Source organism: Tyto alba, unplaced genomic scaffold, assembly GCF_018691265.1.
Source record: "Tyto alba isolate M040663 unplaced genomic scaffold, T.alba_DEE_v4.0 Super-Scaffold_6, whole genome shotgun sequence".
In the NCBI taxonomy this organism is placed as follows: Eukaryota; Metazoa; Chordata; class Aves; order Strigiformes; family Tytonidae; genus Tyto; species Tyto alba.
Window position 1 is genome coordinate 27216932 of NW_024881327.1, and position 26042 is coordinate 27242973.

A 26042-nucleotide genomic window follows, 5' to 3' on the forward strand; every position below is an offset into this window, starting at 1 on the left:
TGTAAAATGTGCCAGATTAAAAAAATCAATCACTCAAGCTCCTGAGACCTTACTTTTCCTCATTGTTGTGGAACCCAGCAATGAAATGAGAAAGCTGAGGTATGCAAATACATTAACATCTTCTCTTTCAAAGTACACTAAGATGCTCCTGGGGTTTTCTTGATTGAGTGGCCTCTACAGAGGAACCCTTGGATATTTCTAATGAAGGACTGCAGCTACTTTATAAAACATTTTGCAAACTCATAATGCATACCAGACTTGAAGATTAGTTCAGTGTCTTAAAATTTCATCATCATGGTATTTTCCACTAAATACATATTCACAATTCATGGGCTTTTTTAAGCGTCAAAATAGGAATGTAAAAGTTATGTTAGATAAGAACTTTCAGCGGTCTAAGATGGTATTTCCTATTATTCAGCCATATAATAAACACATTAAAATAAAAAGGAAATAACCATTTATGGTGATTTATCTATTCTAGTAAAGACCTGTTACTACAGTAAATATTAAGAAAACAGGCCAGCATAGAATACTGAATATATAGTCATTTACAGTAATATATTTTTTAGTTTCAAGGCAGAGTACACTTCAATATTTGTCTCTTCTTGTGCGTGTTGATAGGGCTAGTAAGCTTCTGCTCAGGTGAGGGATAATAGTGACTGCCACTGTCACTTTCGTATCTCTCTAAATCTCAAAATCCATCACTAGGTCAAGGAAATCCTCCTCTAATATCCATGTCCTTCCCTGGGAATAATTCAGAGAACTGCACATGGGACTGGCTGGTTGAGAAATTGATCAATAAGGGATTTATATGAAATGTTTATTATATTTAGCTTTTCATGGTGGATCTGCTTAAGTAGTAAGGAAACGTCGCTGCTGTAAAGGACTGAAATCATTATTAGAAGCAGCAGATTATATTCCCAAGGTAAGCATGCACACTGATGAAATGGCTTATTGCAGAGCTGCTAAGGACTCTTTTTGCATCTTAGAAAAGAAAGATTTTGCTGTAAAATACTGCAGATTTTAATGTTAATGAAGATTTTTTTACTGCTTTTTATAAAGAAAAAAATTAGATCTTTATATGATGCCAAATTCTGTTTCAGGATATCCTTATTTGAAGCATTTTCTCTCTGAAAATAATGATTAGAGAACTGAATATTGTGGGCCAGTAAGAAAGTGAGAAATATGTAAAATAAAAGAGCAGAACAGATGGAAGCTGAACTTCACTACAATCCTGTAAAAGGATAATACTGCCTTATTTTCTTGCAGCCCTGAAGATTTTGATGTATAGTAATTATTATAATTAGGTTTTAGGTCATAATGTGTGAAAACTCAGTTGTTTATAATAGTAGTCACATTTCAAAATCCAAGATAGTGAAAGTAAACTATTTGTGATGATACAGTAAAAATAATATGGTAAAAATCTAAAACATCTCTAAAGCAAGCATGTATCTGTATTACATTTCAAACTTACTACCTAAATATGATAATGTGAAAATGAGCACTGGACTACTAAAATAAAAGTAGTGTAACAGTTTGTGACAGTGTATCAGTTTAAGAAAAATATATATGACTACAGAATAGGAAACGCAGCAGTGATATAATTTAGTAAAAACCATCTGAAATATCATTTGAAAAACCTCTACAGTATAATTTGAAAATGCATTAAGGTGAGTTCTGGACCCACTGAGTTTAATGGGTCACTTTTCTACTGTTCCCAGTGTTGGGGTTTTGTCACACAAATGCTGTAACGAGGTAACCACAGTCCCCAAAACAGGAGCAATTACCGTGTCTGTTCAACTTGCATTCTGTGTCTTAGACTCAAGAATTTCAAAACTCCCCACAATTTTCTTTAAGACTAATGAAATTTGAAGATATTCTTGTGCTACATATCTTGACCCATGGACAAGGGAAACAACCTGGTGTAGCAGTCACCTGAGCCTGACATTCAGATTTAGTATTTTGAGACTACAGAGTACTAAATACTTCCAATTTGTATGCCACTTAATGCTTCCAGTGCCTCAATAAGATGAAATTTCCAGTCCTGCCCCAAATGGCAGCTTCTCTTTCCCAGCAAGTCCTGTGCACAGCTGCCACGGCTCCTTCAGCAGAACACAAAACACCCCACTGTGCTTCCACTTACATTAGACACTGACAGAGCCAGAGGGGTCTGTTTATTTGCAAAAATGCACAGTAGATTTTCTTTACCTGAAGAACAGGGGAATGTGGAGGATACAAATTTTCCCCCAACCTCCAAGCTACATATTCTGGATGGATGTGGATTTTTGGATATGTCCCATTTTGCCACACTTATCATCATCTTTAACCTCTAGTACATTGGCAAATCAGTACATCTGGATAGCACAAGGTCAAAGATGTTTTGGGTTTTTTTCTCTAGAAACTCAAGAAGTTTCAAAGAGCAAAGATAAACATGAAAAATGAGTACTTATGTAGAAATGCTGGTACTGGGAGTCCTAGTGTGAACTGTGGTTTAGAGCCCACTCTGTTGGAGGAGTGATTTCCCTTGAGATGAATGTATTTGCATTTGTCTGGTGTTGAGTGAGTGGAAGTGGTTGGACACAGCTTTATTTTGCACTCCAGTGGGCTCTGTGGAGGATACAGATTAAATCAGGATGGAATTTTGTGTGTCAGCATTAGCAGAGCTTTCAGAGCACCTGTAAGCAGACATAAAGCTGCTTAATTCAACCTGGCATACTTTCAATCTCTACACTTTCAAACACAGTTTATCCTTGGAGTAAGTCAGTGGAAACCCTGCTACAGCTTTGAGGCTCCTGGTGAATCTAACCTAATGTTTACTATTTCTTAGAAATTTCTAATCTTTTTTAGGCAATATCTTAGATCTGATCCTTGCTCTTAATCATTTAAAGACTGACCAGCAATGTTGGACTACATTTAGGACTACTCATGGAAGAACACATCTTAATCTACAAGCTTTATCTTTCTGTTTTTTTTTTTTTTTTTTTTTAGAATGTTGTATATTGCTGTATTATTTTTTGCACTATGTGTCATTCGTGTCTGATGACTGCTGGAAACATGGGTTTCCTCTCCTTTTTCCTGTATAGGAATATTTTCAGTTTCATTGACTAATAAGGAAAGTCAGCTAAGTCTGGCAGTAATGTGGAATCTGTATCATCCTACTACTCTTTTGCAGTGCTCTTGAGTACAGAATGGAAGTGCTTTCTTTAAGACTGATTCATTCCATGGCATTTGACTTTACTTGTCAGTGGTACAACCACTCATTTGTCAGTTTGTGGCTTACAGACATCTCTATACTCTGATTTCACATGCGCAGGGATATTGTTACTGCAGAGGATTGCATCTGTTTCATAATCTTATCTAAATGGCTCTGTCAAGAGCAGACCACATGTAGACACAATTCATGCCCAAAGTATAGGCAGTGTCTTTGATGCTAAGATATAACTGACAAAATTGTAATAATAGTGTTAAAAAGGGAAAGTAGAACTTAATTACTGCGATGATGGGAAGATTGTGCACTGGAATGCACTATATTAGTTATGTACTCTGCAACATTTTCAGTTTTTAAATATTGAGATAAACATAACAGACATGAACAGCCACTAACATTTCTATTTAGGTGTTTATATACTACCTGCTATATGAGTAAGGAGACTCTACTACACCAGACTTAACTTCCTAGTTACAGAATGTACTCTTTGCTCTCAACAGAGTATAACTCTCAAGTATCAGACATACTGATATTTCTTTGGACATACAACCAGTGGATGCTTCCTAGTCTGGTTTTCAGGATGTCACCTGTGCATGAATCTGTTTATCTATCTTGTTACAGTAAGTTTTGAGCCTTTGGTTCAAAACCAAATGAAACAGTGCTAGATGTTTCAACACAATTGTCTAAATATTTTCAAAGTATGTGATTAGGCTCAGGAGGAAGACCTAAATTAGTGCTTCCTCTAAGAGAAAGATGTGTTGAACATTTTGTTTATCAACAGTTGCCTGCGCATTCAGCATATTGAAGCACCCACAGTACCCCTTCTTGTCTGGTGGGAATGTCATGGGAGAGGGAAAACTGAAAATACTGTTGTTGGTTTTTGGGGAAGCAAGGATATAAAGGATTCATCTTTAGAAAAAAATAATTGCTCATTACTGCTGCTAGTTGTGAAATTACTTGATTCTTTTTTAAATCAGTCTTCCTCAATTACCCAAGGTAAGACAAACTTCACCATGAAGGTAGGAGTGATTGAAACCCACCACTCCCATACAGTTGTTCCCAGCGTAGTAGTGCAAGACACCAGTGAGGACCCTGGGCTGATGGACAAAGGGGATAATAGGTATGTCAAATTTACCATTTGTGTCTGTTTTGTTTTTTGTTTTTTGGTTTTTGGTTTGGTTTTGTTTTTTTTTTTTTTATATAATTTTCATAGGATTAACCAAGCACAGATATTTGCCATCATCTAATTTTCTTCACCCTCTTAATAAATAAAGATTTTAAGATTGTGATATACTGCTTATTTTAAATATTTAGGAGACTAAAATCTGTGCTCTTTCAATTTCCTTAGATAACCTAGCCCATGATTAAAATGGTGAGAAACAGCCTATGACAATTTAGATTTTTTTTTTTTTTGTATTTGTATCATATAACTGTGTTGTTTTGCTGTTCCCCAGGCAACGGTATCTACCTGGTGCACTTGCACGCTACAATATTAACAACAATAGTAATAAAGATGAGTAAGTATCTTTGCCATTTCATAAAATGAGAGTACTGCAATGTTGGTTGTTAAAGCAGCAATGAAGAAGAATGACATATATCTAATATTTTTTTACATAAACAGTTATGTCATTCCAGTAATCCCAAAAGAGACTGCACATACATTTTATGCATTTTAGGTATGCACATCAATTATGATGACCATTCCCAACACTGAAGTTACTGGAATTATATCTATTAATTTAAAATAAAAGTAGTTCTATGTGAATACAATAAGCAAAACAGTTTTTGAAGGCCAAACACCTAAGTATAATGTTATCCTTACTAATTCAAATGTTTCTAATAAATAAATGTGGAAGCAAGGGCTATATGCATCTCATGAGCCGATCATATTTTTCTTTTCCTTAGAGAGAAGAAAAAGAAAAAAGAAAAGAAGAGGTAAGACAAAGAATAACAATACTACTATTTCTAAGACATTTAATTTACTTCCAACTATGCTTTAACTTAGTCTGTAACAACTGAAAATGTAAATCTATTTCTTAGCAAGTCAGAAAAACAAAAGGATGGAGAAACACAAAAGAACAAGGAAAAAAAGGAGAAAAACAAAAATAAAGATAAAGATAAGTCGAAGAAAGAAAATAAAGAGGAGTAAGTATTTTTCATTTAGGTCCTTCTATGTTAGCCTAGTAAAATTGTTTTTGATGTAAAAATGAATCCATTCATGGGAATCCTGTAAACAAGGTGTTTATGCTCTAGTGAATGAGTGTACAGACTGCTGTTGTTCTCCCTAGAGTAGAATTGTTTTGATTTAACTTCATATGTGGACAACAGAAATATGCATACATGGAATTGATCTGAAAAAAATAATCAAGAAGAATCTCCTTTGGATTTAGATTATCCAATATTTTTTGGATAACACCCTGCAGCAAAAGATATGCCAGCGTAAAGCAATCTTTTCCATACATATGGGCACCTACAAGCAAGTAAACTCTTATATGATCTGAAAGTTCTTGATTTACCTTTTGCTTGCTAAATTCATAATTTGCTGTCCAAGGAAGAGAAACTTAATATAGTGCAGTAGGAACTTGTGCTGTATGATTTCGCATTCTTTGGTTTCTTTATGTAAACTATGCCAAATGTTTCATCTTTCTCAGAGCTAGACTTTTCACAGTGAGAAAGGCATGATTTATCTCATTTATTCAAACATTATTAGTTGCATAATAATTTTATTTTTTTGAAAGATGATGAAATAAATTATAAGACAAGACAGTTAATTGGGTAGGGAACAAATCAATTTAAAATGGTTGAAATTGTATGTGCCACTATAGACTGAAACGTGACTGCCAAGCTGATTCTGCTCAGCAAAATTTAGATTCTAAAGTTTGCATCCCAAGTCACACCTAACAAGCAGCTTCAGGTTCTCCATGCATTCAAGCAAGGAAGCTTAACTTTATTAAAGACCATTTGTTTTACAAGAACAATTTCTGGAATGCTTCATTCCTCAAAAATTGTTATGTGTATTTTAAGTCTGTCATTAAATCTCCTTTTTTTCCTGCCTATCACTTAGGAAGAAGAATGATATTTTCATTATTGATCCAGCAGGAAATATGTATTACAACTGGTTGTTTTGCATCACAATGCCTGTCATGTACAACTGGACCATGATTATTGCTAGGTGATGTACTCCTTTAATGACTGTATAAAACTTCAGGAAAATAATAATATCCCTAAATAGATAAAAAATCATTTTATTCATCATCAATTTCATGCAAAATTTTAATTTTAATTTAATGGTAATTTACTTTTGTCTTTGCCTATTCAGAGCCTGTTTTGATGAGCTTCAGCATGACTACTTAACAGTATGGTTTGTTATTGATTATGTTTCTGATGCCGTCTACATTGCTGACATGTTTGTACGGACAAGAACAGGTAAGTATACTCAATGATTGATTATTCCTCTTCATATATTTGGGTCAGGTGGTTTAGAATATTCAGAATATTACTACTCTTATTATCTGGGTACCATTGATAAGGTGCAGTAATGAAAAAGACATTGAGATAAATCTCTGAATGACTGTAGTCTGACCTGTAAAAACAGGAGAAACTCTGATGTATTACTCAATGGTACATAAAGACTGAAGTAAGCTAGACATGAAGTTAGCTAGATACAAGCTGTTCTGCCTGCAGCTGACTCAACAAGACAAAGCAAACATGCAACACAGCCAAGAGAGGATAAGGGTTTCTTAAAAATTAGCACCAAAACCTGGATTTTGTATTTAAGGAGATTCAAGTATTTGCTTGATTTTCAAGACCTTGAGCAAGCAAGACATCCAATTAACTTCAGCTGCAACTGTTCCTTTTAAAATCTTACCCTACATCCAGAGCTATTGAGCAGATGCATTCGATATGGAACTGAAATTCCCATGCTCAAATTCTTTCCCTTATTAACCACCCTTCCTACAGCCTGTGGAGTTCTTGGTGGGTTTGGGTTTTTTTTCAGATGTCCACCATAGTGGAAAAGTGGATGGAAAGAATCAGAACTAGAAATGTGTAATTTTCAAAGCTGTATAGTTTAGCTCAAGCTGAACCATACAGTACTAAGATGAATATTTGGAAATAAGAAATTGCTTATTAAAAAGTAAGAGAAGTTATGCACCATCTGGAATTTGCACCCAAAGTATTTTTCAAAATAGATTTGGATTGACATTAAACATGACACAGCTGAAGTCATAATGTTTTTTATTATTTACAATTTGATTTTAGGTTACCTGGAGCAAGGTCTTCTGGTGAAAGATGAACAAAAGCTTCGAGAGAAATATAAGGCATCTTTTCAATTCAAATTAGATTTTCTGTCAATCATACCAACTGATCTCTTATACCTTAAGGTAGGACTGAATTACCCAGAATTAAGAATAAACAGACTATTCAGAGTAGCTCGGATGTTTGAATTCTTCCAGCGAACAGAAACAAGGACAAACTACCCAAATATCTTCAGGATCTCTAACCTTGTCATGTACATCGTGATTATTATTCACTGGAATGCCTGTGTGTACTACTCGATTTCGAAAGCCATTGGATTTGGGGCTGACACATGGGTCTACCCCAACACCTCTGATCCTGAATTTGCCCGTCTGATTAGAAAGTATGTCTACAGTCTCTACTGGTCAACACTGACCCTGACTACTATCGGTGAAACACCCCCTCCTGTAAGAGATTCTGAGTATTTCTTTGTGGTCGTTGACTTCTTGGTTGGAGTATTGATTTTCGCTACCATTGTTGGTAACGTGGGCTCTATGATCTCCAACATGAATGCTGCCAGGGCAGAGTTTCAAGCAAGGATTGATGCTATCAAGCAGTATATGCACTTTCGGAATGTGAGTAAAGACATGGAAAAAAGAGTTATAAAGTGGTTTGACTACCTGTGGACAAACAAAAAGGCTGTGGATGAAAGGGAAGTATTGAAGTATTTGCCAGATAAATTAAGAGCAGAAATTGCAATCAATGTTCACCTGGAAACGCTCAAAAAAGTTCGGATTTTTGCAGACTGTGAAGCTGGTCTGTTGGTTGAACTGGTCTTGAAACTCCGGCCACAAGTATACAGTCCTGGAGATTACATTTGCAGAAAAGGAGATATTGGACGAGAGATGTATATTATCAAAGAAGGCAAGCTGGCAGTAGTCGCTGATGATGGAATTACCCAATTTGTGGTCCTAAGTGATGGCAGCTATTTTGGAGAAATCAGCATTCTTAACATCAAAGGTAGCAAAGCTGGCAATCGAAGAACAGCCAATATTAAAAGTATTGGATACTCGGACTTGTTTTGTCTGTCTAAAGATGATCTCATGGAGGCTTTAACAGAGTATCCAGATGCAAAGGCTATGCTGGAAGAAAAGGGCAAGCAAATCCTAATGAAAGATGGGTTGCTGGACATTGAAGTTGCAAATTTAGGAAGTGATCCTAAAGATCTGGAAGAGAAGGTCAGCTATATGGAAGGAGCGATGGACAGATTACAAACAAGGTTTGCCAGATTGTTGGCTGAGTATGAAGCCGCACAACAGAAACTGAAAAAAAGACTTACGCAAGTCGAGAAAATATTGAAGCCAGTTATAGAGCAAGAATTTGCAGACTTAGAAGCAGCAGAAGCATCCACAGATAAACCTGGAGAGTCAAAAGCAGAATAAACCACTGGAGGTTGCCAATAAGACTTGGGGTCGAATCCTGCATGGGGCTTAATACATTCATTTCTAATCTTTGTAGGACTTGACTATTGATTATGAAAAATTATTTGTTGAGGTAATGTCACAATTTCCTACAAGCAGCACATACTTGGCTGGTTTCAGGAAAAAAAGAATCAAGAATGAGGATGGAAGGTAACACCTTGCTCTCGCACAAAGATGGTATTATTTGCTAATGCATTATGTACTCTTTATGTAACACTGCTCTACAGCAAATGCAATCTCTATACAGTCACATACTGGCAACTATTGAGAATTTTGCTGACTTAAAATAATTTCTTCACGTCTACCTATGGAAAAAACGAAAAGTTTGATAACAATTACATTATTTGAAATCAATACAGGCATGAGCCATGATATTAAATTTGTGTATAAACAAGCACATTTTAATATCTATTGATTGACATAAGACTAATTAAGTATGAGATACTGTATAAATAATTAGGTATCTTTACAATGCAATTGTCAGTACTGAAGACTGTAAGATTTGGGTAATGTTATTACTTCATTGGGTCCACCTTCGCTGATTTCTTGAAATGTAAGTGGGCAGTTCTAAACGGTCCTTTTTTTTGGATATTACATACAAAGGCTGCAATAGAGAGAGGAGAAAATACAACTTTTTGCAAGCATCAGTACGGATGGCTCAAAATTTAGCTGTTCTTTCCATAGTAATAAGAAATACATAATAGTGAAGACTGTTCTGCTCCATGTAATCATATGGCTGCTGAACATGGACTATCAAGTTTTTAAGATCTGTGCTTAAAAATTTTAATGTCACTAATGTAACAGTTGTGGATGCTGTCAGAGTGCAAGGGGCAGACACGACAGAAAGAGGCCAAACTCTCCCTACAGTGTCTTCTGTAGCTGCTGTTGGGAAAATAATACAATGACTAAACAGGTTAGTTTTTTCATGGATAGGGTATTTATTTCTTCTATTTGTAACTAGTACTAAGGTAGAAAAAACTACTGTTTCATATGTCAGATATGTTTTCAACTACTTTAAGAAGTATTCTCTTCTTGGATTTTTTCCCTAATTTATGTCTTTTTCTATCGGCAAAAATTGATTTTATTACAGTTGTGGTCTCAGCTGGGTATATTCAAGCTGGATATTTTCAGTGGACTTTGACCACAGCCACTTCACATTGGAAAAGTTTGATGACAGGAAGTGAAGAAAGAGACTGCAAGGAGAGAATGGATAATTTTGGTTTAAGGGCAATTTGATTATCCCGGGCAACTGGACTGCCACTCTTAAAAAGTATATGTGTAAATGTTACTATCACTTGATAATATCTCTATACTTTCATTCTTCTCCTTAATAAGATAGAGATATTATAAACTGGATCTTTTGTAAAGTGCATTCATTACTGTTTGTTTTATTTTTTGTAATGTTAACAGATTTCCAGAATGTCAGAGATCTATAAATAACTCCTGATTTCACTGCAAGGATTAAATGTTATGAAGTAATTAATGCATAGGATATATATGGAACAAGAGCAACAAATGTAAATATGAAACGGCTGTTAATACACTGTTGATCCTGTGCTTCGAATGACAAATGGCATAATGTGCTGGTGAGGGGAAAGGCTATGTCATCGTTTCATTAAAGACTCTGTCTGTGCACACAAGAACAAGCATTACTCTGACATTTAACCATATTGTGAATGTTGGATTTTGCAATCAGCATTCTTCCTATTCAGGTCTTGAATATAATTTGCAATCTGTATGGCAGCAGCATACTATAGGGCTGCGTCATATTTCAGTAGGCACTTAGGAAGCACTTTCTCCTTTGTTGAAGAGTTTAAGACTTTGTATTAGATAAATGTGTGATATGATAAAGAGTTTTAATAAAGGCAGAGATCTACTGTTCACATTTTTTCTTTTATTGATCCTTCAGACTATGATATGAGTTGTTGTCACTAGCTGCCTCTTTCGTGAGACTAAAAATTCATTGATCTAAACCATTTCAAAATAAAACAGAAAACCAGAATTGATCCCCAGTAGTTTACTTACTATTTTCAGACTCTTTGTGATTGGAAAACTTGTATTACTTAAATTCTATAGGCATGTATTTTCAAAAAAAAAACCCACTAAATGCAGTTTCCTCCTGGCACAAGACAGAAAGTAAGTACTATAAAGAAAAGTCAATCAAATGAAAACTATTTCAATTTGCACTTATTTGTCAGAACTTTTCAGGAGGCACAGAGTTTCATCAGTATGTATTTCTGTGGAGTAAAACCTTCTAGATATACTTTGGTAAAATCTCTGAACGTGCTTTGTGGCCAATTTTTAACTCATACTCTGAAGAGGAACTGTGAAGAAAACCCACGTAAGAGCCACAGTGCTGCAGGAACGGCGGCCAGAAATTTACTCTGGAGGAAAGGAGGCTGAGGGGGGACCTTATTGCTCTCTACAACTAGCTGAAAGGAGGCTGTAGAGAGGTGGGTGTTGGTTTCTTCTTCTAAGTAACAAGAAATAGGGCAAGAGGAAACAGCCTCAAGATACACCAGGGGAGGTTTAGATGGGATATGGGGAAAAAATTCTTTACTGAAAGGGTTGTCAGGCATTGGAACAGGCTGACCAGGGAAGTGGCGGAGTCCCCATCCCTGGAGGTATTTAAAGGACGTGCAGACACGGCGCTTAGGGACATGGTTTAGTGGTGGTAGCACTGGGCAGTGCTTGGTTAACGGTTGGACTCCATCTTACAGGTCTTTTCCCACCAAATCGATTCTGCGATTGACAGAAGCAATTGCTTCTGCGTCCAGAGCGACAGGTGAAAAGAACTTAAAGAGTGAAGTGACAGACTGCAGCCTGGGTATTAGCACGCACTTTCCTGATCACCAAGCGCGGGACCTCTTCCCGCTTGGGCGGCGCCGCGGTGCACGCCGGGCGTTGGAGTCCTCAGCCGCCGCTTCCGCCCCGTCCGCGCGGGGGGCGCTGGGGGCTGTAGTCGCGCCGCCGCGGTGTCCCGCCACCGCCGCCTCCGCTTCCGGGCGTGAGGGGCGGGACGCCTCGCCTCGCCTCGCCTCGGGGCGGCCGCAGCCGGGGCTGTGGGCAGGGAGTCGGGCTTCCCTTCGCCGGCCATTCCTTCTCTGGCGGGGGAGAAATGGAGGCGGCCTGGCGCCAGGGCGGCCGGGGCCGGGGCCGCGCCAGGCCCGGGGACGGGCTCGCTGCCCGCGCTGGGGCGGCCGCCCGGCCGCCGGCCCCGAGGGCCCGCGGCGGTGCCTGCGTTGCGGCCGCGGGGACGAGCGGCGAGGGGAACAGGGGTGAGTGTCGTTGTCCTCCCCGCTACCCGAGCCCGGCCGGGGGGTGGCTGGCCGGGGAGGCGGCTGCGGCCCGGAGCCCAGCCGGGCCTCGGGGAGCCCCTCCGAGCGGCCGGGGATGGGCTCCCCCCAGGAAGGAAGGTGAGCGGCGGGCGTTGGTGCGACCGGCGGCGCCCGGCTCCGCTGCCTTGGTGCCGGGCGGTCGCGAGCCGGCGTTTCGCCCTGTGCCGTCTCCCGCCTGCAGGTGCCCGCTGAGGGGGGAAGGCGGGGGCCGGGGGCTGCGGCCTCCCCGGGGGGCCCAGGCAGCGCCCTGCGAGCAGAAAAGTGTGAAGCGATGGATGGAGCAGCTGGTTGGAAATACTCAGGGGAGTGCTGCCCGCGGGGGGCAAGCGGCAGGCGCTCTGGTCAGTGTGCCACATTGCCCCGGCCTGGGAAGGGTGCGGGCTGCCCGGCGCACGGGCTTGCTGCGAGTGAAACATAGTACTCTTTGAAATACTTTAGAGGTGCGGAAGAGCCAAATACTGAGCGTGGTTTTTTAAGGAAAACCCTAAAATTAACTTGATGGAACCCCAGTAAATGTATTGGGTGCAACAGTCTAATATGGAAAACTAGGAGGTACTTAAGACCTGTGATCTGCTGAAGACCCTTATATCTCTGTGGTATATTATCTTAAAAGCACTTTGGTTTGTTATGAGCTCTGTTAAGTTATATAGTTTTTTTTTTTCCCTCAGTGTGAGAATCTTACTCTATTTCACATGCAATAACTTCAAAAAACCCTTATATTAAAATACCCTGTCACTTCTAATGTTGCCAGCTGTGAAATGAAACAGCATGAACCCACTATTGCAATGAGAACTTGTTGGATTGAGGGAGATCAATAAAAGTCATAATTTAAAAAATACCAAATGCTGGGAGATGTAGGGTACCAGCAAATTATAACAATTGCTCTTGTCAGGAATTGACTGTTTTTTGGTTTTGTGTTTTTTGTTTTGTTTTTTTTTCTAAAAAGTATTCTTTTCATAAAGCAGCATTACAGATGCATATATTTAGTATGCTTGGTTGGATTTGTCAGCAGTAATTGACAGATAATAATTCCTATCTGTTACAGATAACGCACAGTAAAGAATCACAGAATGTTTTGGGTTGGAAGGGACCTTAAAGATCATCTAGTTCCAGCCCCCCTGCCATGGGCAGGGACACCTTCCACCAGACCAGGTTGCTCAAAGCCCCGTCCAGCCTGGCCTTGAGCCCTGCCAGGGAGGGGGCAGCCACAGCTGCTCTGGGAAACCTGTGCCAGTGCCTCACCACCCTCACAGGAAAGAATTTCTTCCTTATGTCTAATCTAAATCTACCCTCTTTCAGTTTAAAGGTATTACCTCTTGTCCTGTCACCAGCTCCCTCACCATCTTTGTGGCCTTCTCTGAACCCACTCGAGCAGGTCCCTGTCCTTCTTCTGTTGGGGGCCCCAGAGCTGGACACAGCACTGCAGGTGGGGTCTCACCAGAGTGGAGAAGAGGGGCAGAATCACCTTCCTCAGCCTGCTGGCCACAATCCTCTTGATGCAGCCCAGGATACGGTTGGCTTTCTGGGCTGTAAGTGCACATTGCTGGCTCATGTTGAGCTTCTCATCAACCAACACCCACAAGTCCTTCTTCACAGAAAGAAAAAATACAATTTATTTCTTCTTGTGTGGTATTGAAAATGTAGCAACATACTGCCCTTGAAAACATAAAATCATCAAGCTCTTTAAAAGGAAAGGGCAGTTGAAAGTATGTAGGACTGAATATGGTGTTATGGTTAACTATCATGGTGTTAATCTGTTCTCTTAATAGAATTATTTTCACAGAAGAAATTTGATGAAATTAAGAAGGCTAACCAGGCTGCAGCAAAAAAGCTAATTGAAGACCAATTTAGCTCCTCATCTGAAGATGATGATGAAGATGCTGAAATAAAACAAGGAAAGATTTTGGCCAAAACATTTACCATTTACACTAGTCAAACTGGTAAATTTTTTTCATTTATTGGCTTTTATTCTGGTATGAAAGCATAAAAAATGCTGTGTTATTGTCTGTGTATTAGAATTCTTCCATAATTGGAGGTAAAGCCCTTTATTCTGATGTCTTGTATTAAAAAATATTTGTAATTAAAATACTAAAAATACTGCATGCTGGCAGTACTTCTTGCCTTTTTATGCAGAATCAGTGGTATAGTTTTGAAACCGTCTAAAGTACTTGTAATAATGTGGTTATATAACAATATATGAATGGCCTCTGTTCAGAAAAAAAAAATACTTTTACAGCAGTCTCAATATGTACAGAATAACAGATCAAACATTACTGATTGCTTTAAAAATCTTTATACGTTAAAGATGGAGACGCAAGTGAACTGGAACGTACAAGACAGTACATGAACGAAGCTTTTCAGTCAGGGGCTATGACATGTCTGATCTGCATTGCTTCAGTTAAAAGGAACCAAGCGGTAAGTATTTTTCCAGTAGTCTTTTAGAATAAGGCAAATATAACTGTCTGAATAACTTGTGTTTAATAATATCACTAAGGTAATTATTGGGATTGATAGCTTTAAAATTATAGAGTACTAAATGCAACATTTGGCATGTTTGGACTTTTCACACACTTGAAGAAATAAGTGCTTATATGTACACATAGTTTGTAATCAGAATATGTATTTTTTGACATATGTTTGTTATTGTAATGTAGAATAATTATTTTTAAATTTTAGAGAGTAGCTGATGAAAAAATTAAGTGCTTGAAGGCCAGTGCTTGCAATGGTGTGTTCAGTAAGTCATGTGATAACAAACACCAGAGCAGGAAATACTAGGAAGCTAGGAGATACTATTGTTAAATTTATAGCAGGGGAACTGAGATAAACTGTGCTTCTCCAGCTGCTGATCGGGTGAAAGAGAAGGATAACATGTCTGAGAAGATCATCTTATTACATATAGGTATATTCCTCATGGGAGAGATTTCAGGACAAATCTTTTTCACTTTATTTGTTATGTATCAACTTTCCTTTGGCACTGACAATTATTTGAATCTAATACATGCTTGCAACTCTATGTTTAACATTAAAAGAAAAAAGTGCAGAAAATCTTTAACTTCTTAAACTGAGTGTACATGGACTACAAGTATCCAATGAAACTGTGGTCATTAGCTTTTTTTAGACAGAAATGCAATATGTTTTTTATGAATTCTTAACATATTTAATCCATATTTTTTCAGACCTTAATATATATAGCTTGATTTTAAAGTTTGGTGTCTCTTGATAGAATTAATCTCATCTCAGCAGAAGTGAGATGATTTGGCACCTTGGAAGTCTTCTTGTATAACTCAGTGGTTTGTTAGTTATCTTGAATCTATAACGTTTCAGCCAAGTGACTGTGTTTACTTAATGTCTCCTGTTTAATTTTGGGAAGTTAGTTAGTCCTTTTAGAAAGTTGCATCACTGATTTTGTCCTCTATACATTAATGGGGAAAGTCTCCTTGTTTTTATAGTATAATTTTATAACAATGTCATAAATTATTAAAAAAAAATAAAATAAAATTTAAGCTTTCTGCTGCATATCTCTTAACAAATTGTCATAGTCATTCTAAGCTGACAGTTTAAGACATGAGTTTGTGGAAAGTACCAAAGTCGTAAAACTGCATTTCTGTTACTCAAATTGCTTTTCGGCAGCAGGCTGATATTCTAAGCGAAGGATTGTGATTTCACCCCAGAACTGATAGAGAAGTGCACTGGGAACAAGAACATAAAGGTTTAGGGATGGAGACAGGATACTGGCAAAATCAACTCTCTCTTAAGCACACGTCCTTTTAATTCTGTCCTGCCTTATACCTCTCTTGCTCTTTGAACAAAAGGCATGTAGTTGAAAGCCACACTTCTAATCAAATCTTTTTCTTACTGGAATTATATGTAAATCCTAAAGTTTGGAAGGGGGAAAAAGTCTTTTTAATACTAGATACCTAGAGTATGGGATGGGGAGAGCTGGGCTTTTTTAATCTGGCAGAGAGGAGGCAGAGGGATGATAAGATTGCAGCCTCTGTCTGCTTGAAGTTGTGGAGGTGGCTAAAGCCCAAGTCATTTTTGTGGTGACAGGTGGTGTAATAAGGGGCAATGGCACCAACTGGGGCTTGCTTGGGAATGCAGATTGGGTACTAGGAAGGTAGTATGACTCTTGGAGTAGGTTGCCCAGGATGGGTGTGAAGTCCTCATCCCTTCAGGATTTTCCAGCTTTGTCAGGCAGAGCTGTCACCAAACTGAGCTAAATTGGCAATAGTCCTACTTTGGGCATAAGGTTGTGCTACATGACCTCCAACAGTGTGTTTAAATCAATATATCTATGATTATAGGAGTATTTTGGGCTTCATAAGCCTTGGCAAAAACTTCCCACATAAGCAGGAAAAAAGATTATAAGTATGAATCTGCAAAACTGCCTGTATTGATCTAACAATAGGTATAATCTATCTTTGGAAACCCATTTTTTAAATGGAAAAATAGCAAGCTTGTATTTTTTTTACCTATTGTGGATGTTCATCAATGGAAAGAGAAAGAAACCTAATATAAAGAAATTGGCACTTATATCTGCTCTTTAGGTGTGGAGCTGTTGTGGATGCTTTTGTATATTCCACCTGGTGTGCATCCAAAAGTGGGCCAAGGACAGCCTTTTCCTTGTGTCTTCTCCTTTGACGGATGATGATTTTGGGAAGAAAGATTATCCCTGGCCATGGTGAGCTCTTCATGGTACATTTACAAAGATACTTTTATTGTGAAACATATATGAACTGGAGTTAGCTTAGAAAGAAATGGTACTTGTAAATGACATGCACATGCTTTTTTTTTGAATTATTTTTAAGTTTTCATTGACATAATTCAGGAATATTCCACAGTGATATTAAGCTGCTGCATAAAACTTATTTTAACTTCTCAGAAGGTTTATCTGTCATGTGTTGCAGCTTCTAGTAGTTATTTCTGAATGGCTTTACATATTTGTCACTTAAAATTGGCACCGTGAAGTAAAGAAATTAAAACAAACAGCTCTAAAATAGCAAGATTTAGGGAATTTTTTTAAATTTTTTTTTTAGTCTCTGTATAACTCAAGCCTTAAAGCCAGTCTTGCAGTTTTACGTGAGATTGTTTAAAGAAAGTGGTAATATTGTGGCTGCAGGAATAATAAAGCTTGCTTTTTTAGGAGGTTTATGTCTGAAAGTTCAGTCAAGGTTTCTCTGTGCATGTTCAGTGCTTTATTTGCCCACCTGCTTTCATGTGTAAACTTGTACCTAATATCTTTGAGACACAGTCCTCTGTCAAATTTGTTTGAAAGTGCCTGGTAGATTCAAAAGCTCTATTAATGTGGCATCTCGGAGAGCAGGTTAGCTTAGGAAATAAGGTATAAAATTTTTGGATGGCAGTGTCTCAAGTTGATAATGCCCATTCTACTACAAACCCCAGTTTTGTGTTTAGGTGTAATGTTTATAATGTAAAAATTTCAAGGTGAATGGTATTTTAGCATTTAAACAGATGATAAGACTGTGCAGTCACTATGGATAAATGGATTATGTCCTGCAATGTATTATATAGGTGCAAATTGGCATTTTATTTCATAACAATGAGTGAACAGGTGTTTCAAAGCCTCTGTTCTTCTCTGAGGAGGAGCTCCTTATCTATCTTTCTTTTCCCAGTGTAGCCAGAAATGAGAGCTGCTTTGTTTCTACTTTCTTGTGTCGCCTCTCTCATCCATGGCTTGCACCTGAAAGCCTTTAGGGCCTGTGGCACCAACAAGTTCCAGACCTTTGGTGCCTATCTACCTTCAGGAATAATGTATTTTTTAATATCTGACACTATGAAGAATAGCAAAGAAAGATGTGCATCTTATAATATCTAAGATGCTGAACTGATATAATCTAAAATCTTTCCTATGGAATTTTAAGTATGTATAGTTTTAATAGCATTGCTGAATCTTGTTTTACATAATTTATAAATTGCTACTGGTAAACCCCTGGGTTTTAATCTATTTTTTTGATTGGTTCTATTTAAATAGGTTAACTCTTTGTTGCAAACATTCCTTTGGTATTACTTGACATAAAAATTGGTCTGTATGCTTGCTATGCTGATTTTTTTTTTTTGTATCTATTCTTACAGAAAAAGATTGCATGATAGGACAATTCTGTAGACATTCTAATTAATGTATTGTGAAAATCTAACATACAGCAAGACCTTTATTGTATATTACAAATTTAATTATGTTGTGACTGGTTACAGTAGTTGTAAAAATGTTAATTGGTAGCCTGGTAACAGTCTTGGGAAACTGAAATGATAAAAACTGCTTTTCTTTTCAAAAAAATCCTAAAAAATGTGCATTTTTTTTTCACTCACCTTTTCCCTTGTTGTAGTCCAAAATGTAGGTTTGAATACAAACGGTCTGAAACTCCCAGTAGGTATTACTGTTACTGTGGAAAAGTGGAGAATCCAACACTGGACCCGTGGCTGGTACCTCACTCCTGTGGTCAGATATGTGAGAGGGAATTCAAACCTTCCTGTGGTCATAAATGTTTGCTGCTTTGTCATCCAGGTAAATCCATTGTGTCTCCTGGTTGTATGACCTGTATTTATGTAGCTGTTACATTTTACTTAAAATCTGGTAACTGTATTTAAAATTTTCAGAGTAAAAAGGATGTAGTCAGGGCTGCATTTGCTGCATGGCCATTAGCGAGGTATTCTTTTTCCTGTATTTAGGACCATGCCCCCCATGCCCAAAGATGGTCACAACAACCTGTCACTGTAAGAAAGCTAAACCAGTGCCCCGAAGGTGCAGTGCCAAGGAGTGGTCATGTCGCCTGCCGTGTGGACGAATGCTGCTGTGTGGACAGCACACTTGTGAGAATTCCTGTCATGCAGGTAGACTTGCCTTCTTAAACTTCAGAGGAGTAGTTGTTTTAATTGTTAAGATACATCATTCTTTTGCAATTCCTACTCTCAATGTCACTTTGCAATTGCATACAGGAGATTGTCAGCCTTGTCCACGAGTCAGTAAACAGCGGTGCATCTGTGGAAGACAGATGGCAGAAAGACTTTGTGCAAGTCCTCAGTGGCAGTGTGATCAGGTATGTTGAAACTGTCCTTTTTAGGTTATTTCTCATCTTTATAAAATTTGATTACTCAGTGTATTAAGGATTGGAAAAAATCAGTAAGAAAATAATTTTATTTTTTAGTTTTGAAAGTGCAGTCAAAAATATAAACAGCAATGTTTGAGATTGGATCTACTTGGCGGCCCAGTTAATTTCTGACAGTAGTTAAAGTGTCACCGTTCTGGAATTGTGCTCGGGTTAAGCTAGCAGTGAATTTGACTTTTGTATATTCTGTTTTCTTGTACTTGAGGTTGAAATTTCAACTGCTGTCTTCAAAAATAATCATGAAACCACAGCTTAATATATGAGTTTCATGCATATTTACTTGTAGTGTCTGTAACAGAATGAAAGCTTTGTGATTCATTCTTTGAAGTATATTTGCAGCTTATTCTTAGGACCAAGATATGGATTGACAGACTGTAAAAAATAAGAATAATTTTTAAAACTAAGTAGTAGGCGGGAGGTTGCACCAGGAGATACTTGGTCATTGTGATCCCAGTAAGAAATGTTCTCAGCCTCTGTGAAGTATCAATTAAAATGCAATTTATTTCAGCTAACACTATAGAGAAAGGGAGGATAGTATAAATAATAGCATGGCCCTGCAGAAGCTGGGAAACCCAAGCTGTGCAGCATTGAATGGGCCTCTGATCCACGTGCAGCATGCAGTGCAGACCCCATCTGTAGGAAGGGTTACCCCATTTTGGTCATGGAAGCTGTTGTAGGATTTTGTTACAAGAAAGCAACCCTGTGTACCGTTTCTACTGTTGAACAGAAAGGGTGTTCAGATGAGAACTTCTTGCTGCACTTCTAGATAAAGGCAAGGACATGCAGGTGGCATAGTCACTGGTACCAAGTGGGAGCTGCCTCTGATCTCCTCTGTTACAACATGTTTATCCTGTGGCCAAGGGATATGTGCAGCACAAGACAGGGCTGAGGGTCAAGCTGTATGTGCAGCACAGCCCAGGGACTGCTCAGGGTCACTGTTATGTGAACCACTAACTCCTCAGTATACACCGGTCTTTCTGTCAGAATCACTGCAGGGGTGATCAGTTTTATGTGGTGAACTCAGCAAATAAAAGATATGTTAACAAAATTCAGAAAAAGTTAAATCCAGATGTCTCTGACCTCTCATTTTTCCCCTTGGGTTGCTTCGTCTTGGTATGTAGTTCTGTTACATCACATTCACTTCGTTTCTCTGAGTTTTCCAGGTGTGTGGGAAACATTTGTCTTGTGGTAATCACACATGTGAACGAGTTTGTCATGCTGGTCCCTGTGGAGACTGTCCTCGTTCTGGGAAAAGGTCTTGTCCGTGTGAAAAATCAAGTAAGCCTTTTTTTTTTTTTTTTTTTTTTAATAATATAAACTTAAAAGTCATCTAGACTTTGACAGTCAGTACTTTAAGTTAATTCTGCAGGGCAAGGTCCGTAAAAAGTTCTTACAGTGAACTGTGACAGTTTATATTAACTTTTTTGCTTAATTCTTTCAAACCTTTACTTAGTATCAGGGACTTAATTGTTGATGTGAATAATTAATAATTCTAGAGAAGCTTTTAAAAAAATGAGAGAGAATTGACATTTGAACTCATATTACACATTGCATTTTTTTTCCTAAGTGTTTGCTTGTATTTTTCTCTTTTCATCTAGAGTTTACATTGCCATGTACAGAAGATGTGCCCACCTGTGGTGATAGTTGTGACAAAGTTCTGGAATGTGGCATCCATAAATGTTCACAGCGCTGTCATCGAGGTCCCTGTGAAATATGCAGACAGGTTAGTCTTACTGTAGCAGGTTCACATTTTAAGAGTTTTTAAACACTATATGCCTGGAACAGTGGAAGTCTCCTAAGGAAAATGAAGTTATATCTATCACAAAATCTGTGACTTCCTGCTCGTTAAAACCAATGCATTTTCTCCCTATTCCCTTCCTGCCCCAACACAATTCTGAACTAATATTTGAGCACTGTGTATCTGAATTGAGGCATGGATGAGGGCTTTATTGTTTTGGCTTGGTTTTTTAATTAAGTATGCCCTAAAAGACACTTAATTTTCCCCCAGCTCTTCTAGCTTTCTTGCTGCTTTTTCTTACTACATTACTTCTTTATTAGTGAAACGGAAGATGCTGTAACGTAACATTATTTCATTGTTAGTAAGAAAATAGTATTTTGCTCTGCTCTAAATTATCTGTGGAGCTTCTGTGCTCTGACCTATAAAGCTGTTGCTCTGCCTGCTCTGGGTAGTCTCCTCCTGAACCAGCTTTGGCTACAAAGTCTGTGCTGAAAGTAGTTACCACATGATAGCTGGGATGAAGGCCATGTAAACCTGCTTGCCTACTTCTCAGATCATCTGTATCCACCATGAATGAACCGAGCTTACTATGCAGGGGAGCTGCTTTTCTGTATGAATTTGTTTTGCGTTTACGCTTGATGTCTTGCACTACATGCTTGAGCGGCTCCTTTGAAGTGGCTTTGCTCTCAGTGAGACCAAGGCTACAGTGAGGTGCCATCTGGAGCACAGTGTGTGCAATACCGACACAAGGTCCCCAAGCAATTATTGCACAGATAGGTAATCTGCTCAGAGCATGTGATATGCTTCATGTTGTGATAGAGCACTGTAATGTTACTCTCCCGTGAACTTTTTGTTATAGCTAGTAGTAGAACATTTTATTTTCCACTGTTTTGATTTTTTGGGGTATTAAAAATACCCTACTCTTCTTCCTATCTTGCTGCCCAGGAAGTTGAAAAACAGTGTCGCTGTGGAAAGCACACTAAACGCATGCCATGTCATAAGCCATATCTGTGTGAAACGAAGTGTACTAAAATTCGTGATTGCCAAAAGCACCAATGTAAGAGAAAAGTAAGTGTCCAGAGATATTTCTCAAATGTATTGTTTAGATAACTCTTTTTTAAAATTGGGTATAATATTTTATATTAGATATAAATCACATCAATCTGTTGTTCCACTTTGTTATTGTATAGAAAGAGGAGTTTTCTTCAGTGTCATTCAAACTAGTTTGCAGTGTACCATAGTTCTCTGAATGGCGTTTCACCAAGAAAAACTCAGTAGCCTTAAACTGTGAGGGGGTTTTGACAGGTTTCCACTTCTGGAAGGCAGTTTTGCTTTCAGGTACTCGGGCAGTTACTGATGCTTTATGCTTTCTGGAGTAGTTAAATCCATTTATTTCCTTACTTTGTAGGAAGACCTGGAAACCCCTCATAACTTTGTAAGGGACATACACTTATTTTTGACAACACATTGCATTTTACTCCACCTTCTAATAAGCATCACTGCAAAGAACAGTGGTTTAGCAATTAGGAATTTGAGTTTTGTCTCCCTTCTCATTTGAAGTCAGAGGAATGATTGTTAGCTCAGACCTATCTTTTTCAGTTTGTTGATTCAAGAAGGCCTAAAAGTTGCCTGTGATGTGTGAATTAAGACATAATGAAATTTTGACTTCTTACCACAGAGGCATGAAAAGTATAGTTTCATTCTTAGGTATTTTTTTTGAGTATTATTATTGCAACTGTGAATTTACTTTGTGTGAAAAGATGGCAAAACAAGTAAATGCAATCTTGACATCTTTATGCTAAAAAATCCAGGATTCCTAATTGCTATCCTTCCTTATACAGTTTGAAGGAAGGTACCTTTCAAGTCAATAGAAAAGATGGGGTTTTCTCCTGACCTGACATCCACCCGTGTGGTGGTGGTGTGATGTGTTCTGATTCTTCCACATTACTGCTTTATATAAGAACAGAAAGTAGATAACTAGGATTATTTATCTGACCTATACGACAAAGTTAAAAGGTATTAAAAAAAAAAAAAGTGGTTAGCAACATTTTTGTGCCCGGGACAATATAGTATAAAAGTGGAAGAAATTGCAGGGTAATGGGGCAAACTGTTGGATATCCTACATGTAATCTTTTGAAATTATTTCAGATTAAAAGTTCATATTTTTATATTTTAAAATGTTTTTGTGCTTTTTGGAAGCCCTCTGCTTTTTTAGTGTGTTGAAATGATTCTTTCAAATGTGTGTTTTCTTGTTATTTTACAATTTGAATTTTTTAAAAACAGTTTTACAGATGGTCTCCTTTCTATACTTGGCATGAATTTGAGGAAATTTGACTAAATTGCATGAAAATATTTTTAAGAAGTATTGAAAAAATGAGAAAGTAGAGGAGGGCAAATTTATACCAGAAATGTCTACATTTTCAGTTATATAGAGTATGGATTTTTTTAATAGTGCTGTTCTGGAAACTGTCCACCTTGTGATCAAGTCTGTGGGCGGACTCTAGGCTGCAGAAATCACAAATGCCCTTCAGGCTGCCACAGAGGTAAGAACAGGTGAAGGATCCCCGTAGTGATGGAATATTGTTTATCTTTGCTAAACTTTGTGCTTGCATGACTCTGTGTGGTGCTTAATGAATGCCCTTGTTGCATGTGGGCTTTTTGTGGGGGCAGTGTGTCTGAAAGGTTTTTAGTGCTGGTTAGAGCTCAAGGACTTACATAATGACAACCTGAGTTTTTTACTTGCTAATTTTGCTTAGCATTGTTCCTCTGAAAATGCTCTGTCCACTTTCCAACTGATTAATTAAAAATCTGTAGCTTGACTTTTTTTTCCCAAATAATTCTGTTCACTGAATGTAACTACGAAAAAGTCAAACTACATATAGAAATGGCTGTGCTGGTTGAGTCTGGATGGTTTTTAAAAATCCTAGAATACAGTGTATGATACAAGTGGGCTTAAAAAAAAAAGTTGTTGGAATTTGCATGCATATTCATATCTTACTGGTAAGAGAAAATAAGAACTTGTTACTGACTATGAAGAATAACAGAAAAGCTTACTTCTGCATTCAGTGACCTTGGTTAGAAAGATGTTGAAAATGGCCAAAATTACCTGGCAGCTTTTATCCCGACCAATTGTTTTGACATTAGCTTGGTAGGGAATTAAATTGGAATGACTGAAAAAGCGTCTGCACTCTCAGCAATTTTCCCTACAGAAGCTGCTGCCCTGCTGAAGCAGCAGCTGAGTAGCCTGTGTAATTTCTCTTAGTATTCTGGACTATAAATTGCAACAACTCAGGAAATAATTCTCAACTTGTTCAGCCAGTCTTGCTTATGAGGCAGTGATTCTTAAGAGGACAGGACAGGTAAATGTGGTAGTTGTCCCAGTTAAACTGCTGTTAAATCTGTCACCACAAATGAGTCGTTTGTTTTTCTCTGTTAACTGTGCCCCTTCTTTCCCTCCCTTTCTTCCCCTTCCCCTGTACCCCTCCAAAATCCTGAAAATACTTTTCGGGGGGGCTTTTTGTACTGTTGGAAGAACACTGGTAATATTGTTTTTCTGCATTGGTTTGGTTGATAACTAAATCATAGAATAAAATTCTGGTTGGAAAACTAAGGATCTAATGCTGCATTATAGGATAAACTTTTACATTGAATAGCTGTTTATATTTGATTCTGCTTGCATCATACAGCCTGGCTAAAAGTGACAATGATATCTAATAACTAACAGCAGTATAAAAATAATAAACCAATGCCTATTAGAAAACAAAGGTGAACTTTGAGAATATAAATATCAAATATATACACTTTAAAGTGTAACTTATTGAAACAGTACAATTGTTAATATTTAAGTGATAACTCTTGCCAGGAATTGTATCCAATGAAGCTGATAACTGTGATACCAGACAATAAATTTAGAAAAGAAACTACCTTGTGTACTTTAACAAATTACAATCTAGTACAATTTGTAGTACCTTGTCAGAATGATTGAAAATATTCCTAATAAAGGCAATTATTTTTATTTCAGAATATTTATATTAATTTGTTTTTCCTTATACACCAATATTTTAATAGCTGCTGAAAGTTATGATTAATTATTTTATCTTTAGTATGTAATACCAGGTCAAGTTGATTTTACAGTGAGCTGCCAGATCTAGGTGAGCACTGATTTTAAAGGAAGTAGCATGCCTCCTAGAAAATAACTTGCCAGATCAGGTCCTTTAAAAGCTACCTGATCTCAGAATTATTAAAGGTTGCTGATAATAAGCACTTGGCTTTTAGCAGAGGTCCCTAAAAAAAGGTAACTTAATCTATTCTGTTTGTGCTTTGATTTTTACATGCCTTTTTTTCTTAAGTGTTTAATCGTGCTTGCTGAAATTTAGAATGTATGGCCAGGGAATACGAATGTTTCCTACTGTAGTATATTGTAACACTTGATTTTGAGAACAGTGTGCTCTCACCTTAACTTCAGGCTTATATGTGATTTCTGCCCTTTCATCTTTTTGAGAACGGAGGCAGTTGTCTTCATTAATAGAATATTTAAGTAAATTGTACACATATTAGGCACTCTAGGCTGCATAGTTTTAGACTTTCAGTGTATTTTGTAAAAGCAGCTGTTTATGTGTGCTGGTAACATAATTTCATTTACTTTGCAGTATAAAGTTTTAGAAGATACATATTCTTACTGTTAATTACTCAATAATAAAACTTAGCAGTTGGCACTTGATGAAGAAATAGTGTGGGAAAGCTATAAAATAAAACAGATATTTTATGGATCTCTTTTTTAAAAAAATATACCAGGTTAGTAGCGTAAGTGACTCTATAGAGGTGGAGGGTCTTTTCATAGAAACATTAATTAGACATAGGCTGAACATTCCTTTAATATTGTACAAAATCGGTAAAAATTTATTATACCAGTTTTTC

General features: G+C 37.7%; 2 protein-coding genes across 4 annotated transcripts in view; both read left to right on the top strand.

The window, feature by feature from the left end:
* The first annotated feature begins 686 nt into the window (after positions 1-686).
* Positions 687-10927, top strand: CNGA1 (cyclic nucleotide gated channel subunit alpha 1). Of its 2 annotated transcripts, none has more exons than XM_032999273.2 (8): positions 687-925; positions 4210-4328; positions 4663-4725; positions 5114-5143; positions 5249-5353; positions 6273-6380; positions 6528-6634; positions 7469-10927. In XM_032999273.2, the coding sequence occupies exons 2-8, from the start codon at positions 4222-4224 to the stop codon at positions 8884-8886; spliced, it is 1938 nt and encodes a 645-aa protein (XP_032855164.1). In that variant the 5' UTR covers positions 687-925; positions 4210-4221; the 3' UTR covers positions 8887-10927. The 2 variants fall into 2 exon arrangements, with proteins under 2 accessions (XP_032855164.1, XP_032855163.1); XM_032999272.2 differs by having other exon boundaries at positions 688-925; positions 4186-4328.
* Positions 10928-11944: 1017 nt separating this feature from the next.
* The window catches only part of NFXL1 (nuclear transcription factor, X-box binding like 1), a 50744-nt gene continuing 36646 nt past the window's right edge, over positions 11945-26042 (top strand). For both annotated transcript variants that reach the window (XM_042807886.1, XM_042807887.1), the window contains exons 1-11: positions 11945-12203; positions 14033-14203; positions 14569-14678; positions 16811-16944; positions 18608-18786; positions 18951-19112; positions 19218-19318; positions 20551-20665; positions 20986-21110; positions 22071-22193; positions 23578-23668. In XM_042807886.1, the coding sequence (XP_042663820.1) occupies positions 12044-12203; positions 14033-14203; positions 14569-14678; positions 16811-16944; positions 18608-18786; positions 18951-19112; positions 19218-19318; positions 20551-20665; positions 20986-21110; positions 22071-22193; positions 23578-23668 (1471 nt within the window). In that variant the 5' untranslated portion in view covers positions 11945-12043. The remainder of the gene's footprint in view (positions 12204-14032; positions 14204-14568; positions 14679-16810; positions 16945-18607; positions 18787-18950; positions 19113-19217; positions 19319-20550; positions 20666-20985; positions 21111-22070; positions 22194-23577; positions 23669-26042) is intronic.

Excerpts from the sequence above, each read along its gene's own strand:
- CNGA1 (XM_032999273.2), top strand. The coding sequence starts at position 4,222 with ATGAAGGTAGGAGTGATTGAAACCCACCACTCCCATACAGTTGTTCCC. Across the intron at positions 4,329-4,662 it reads ATGGACAAAGGGGATAATAG|GCAACGGTATCTACCTGGTG; the intron begins GTATGTCAAATT and ends GCTGTTCCCCAG. Across the intron at positions 6,381-6,527 it reads TGGACCATGATTATTGCTAG|AGCCTGTTTTGATGAGCTTC; the intron begins GTGATGTACTCC and ends TTGCCTATTCAG.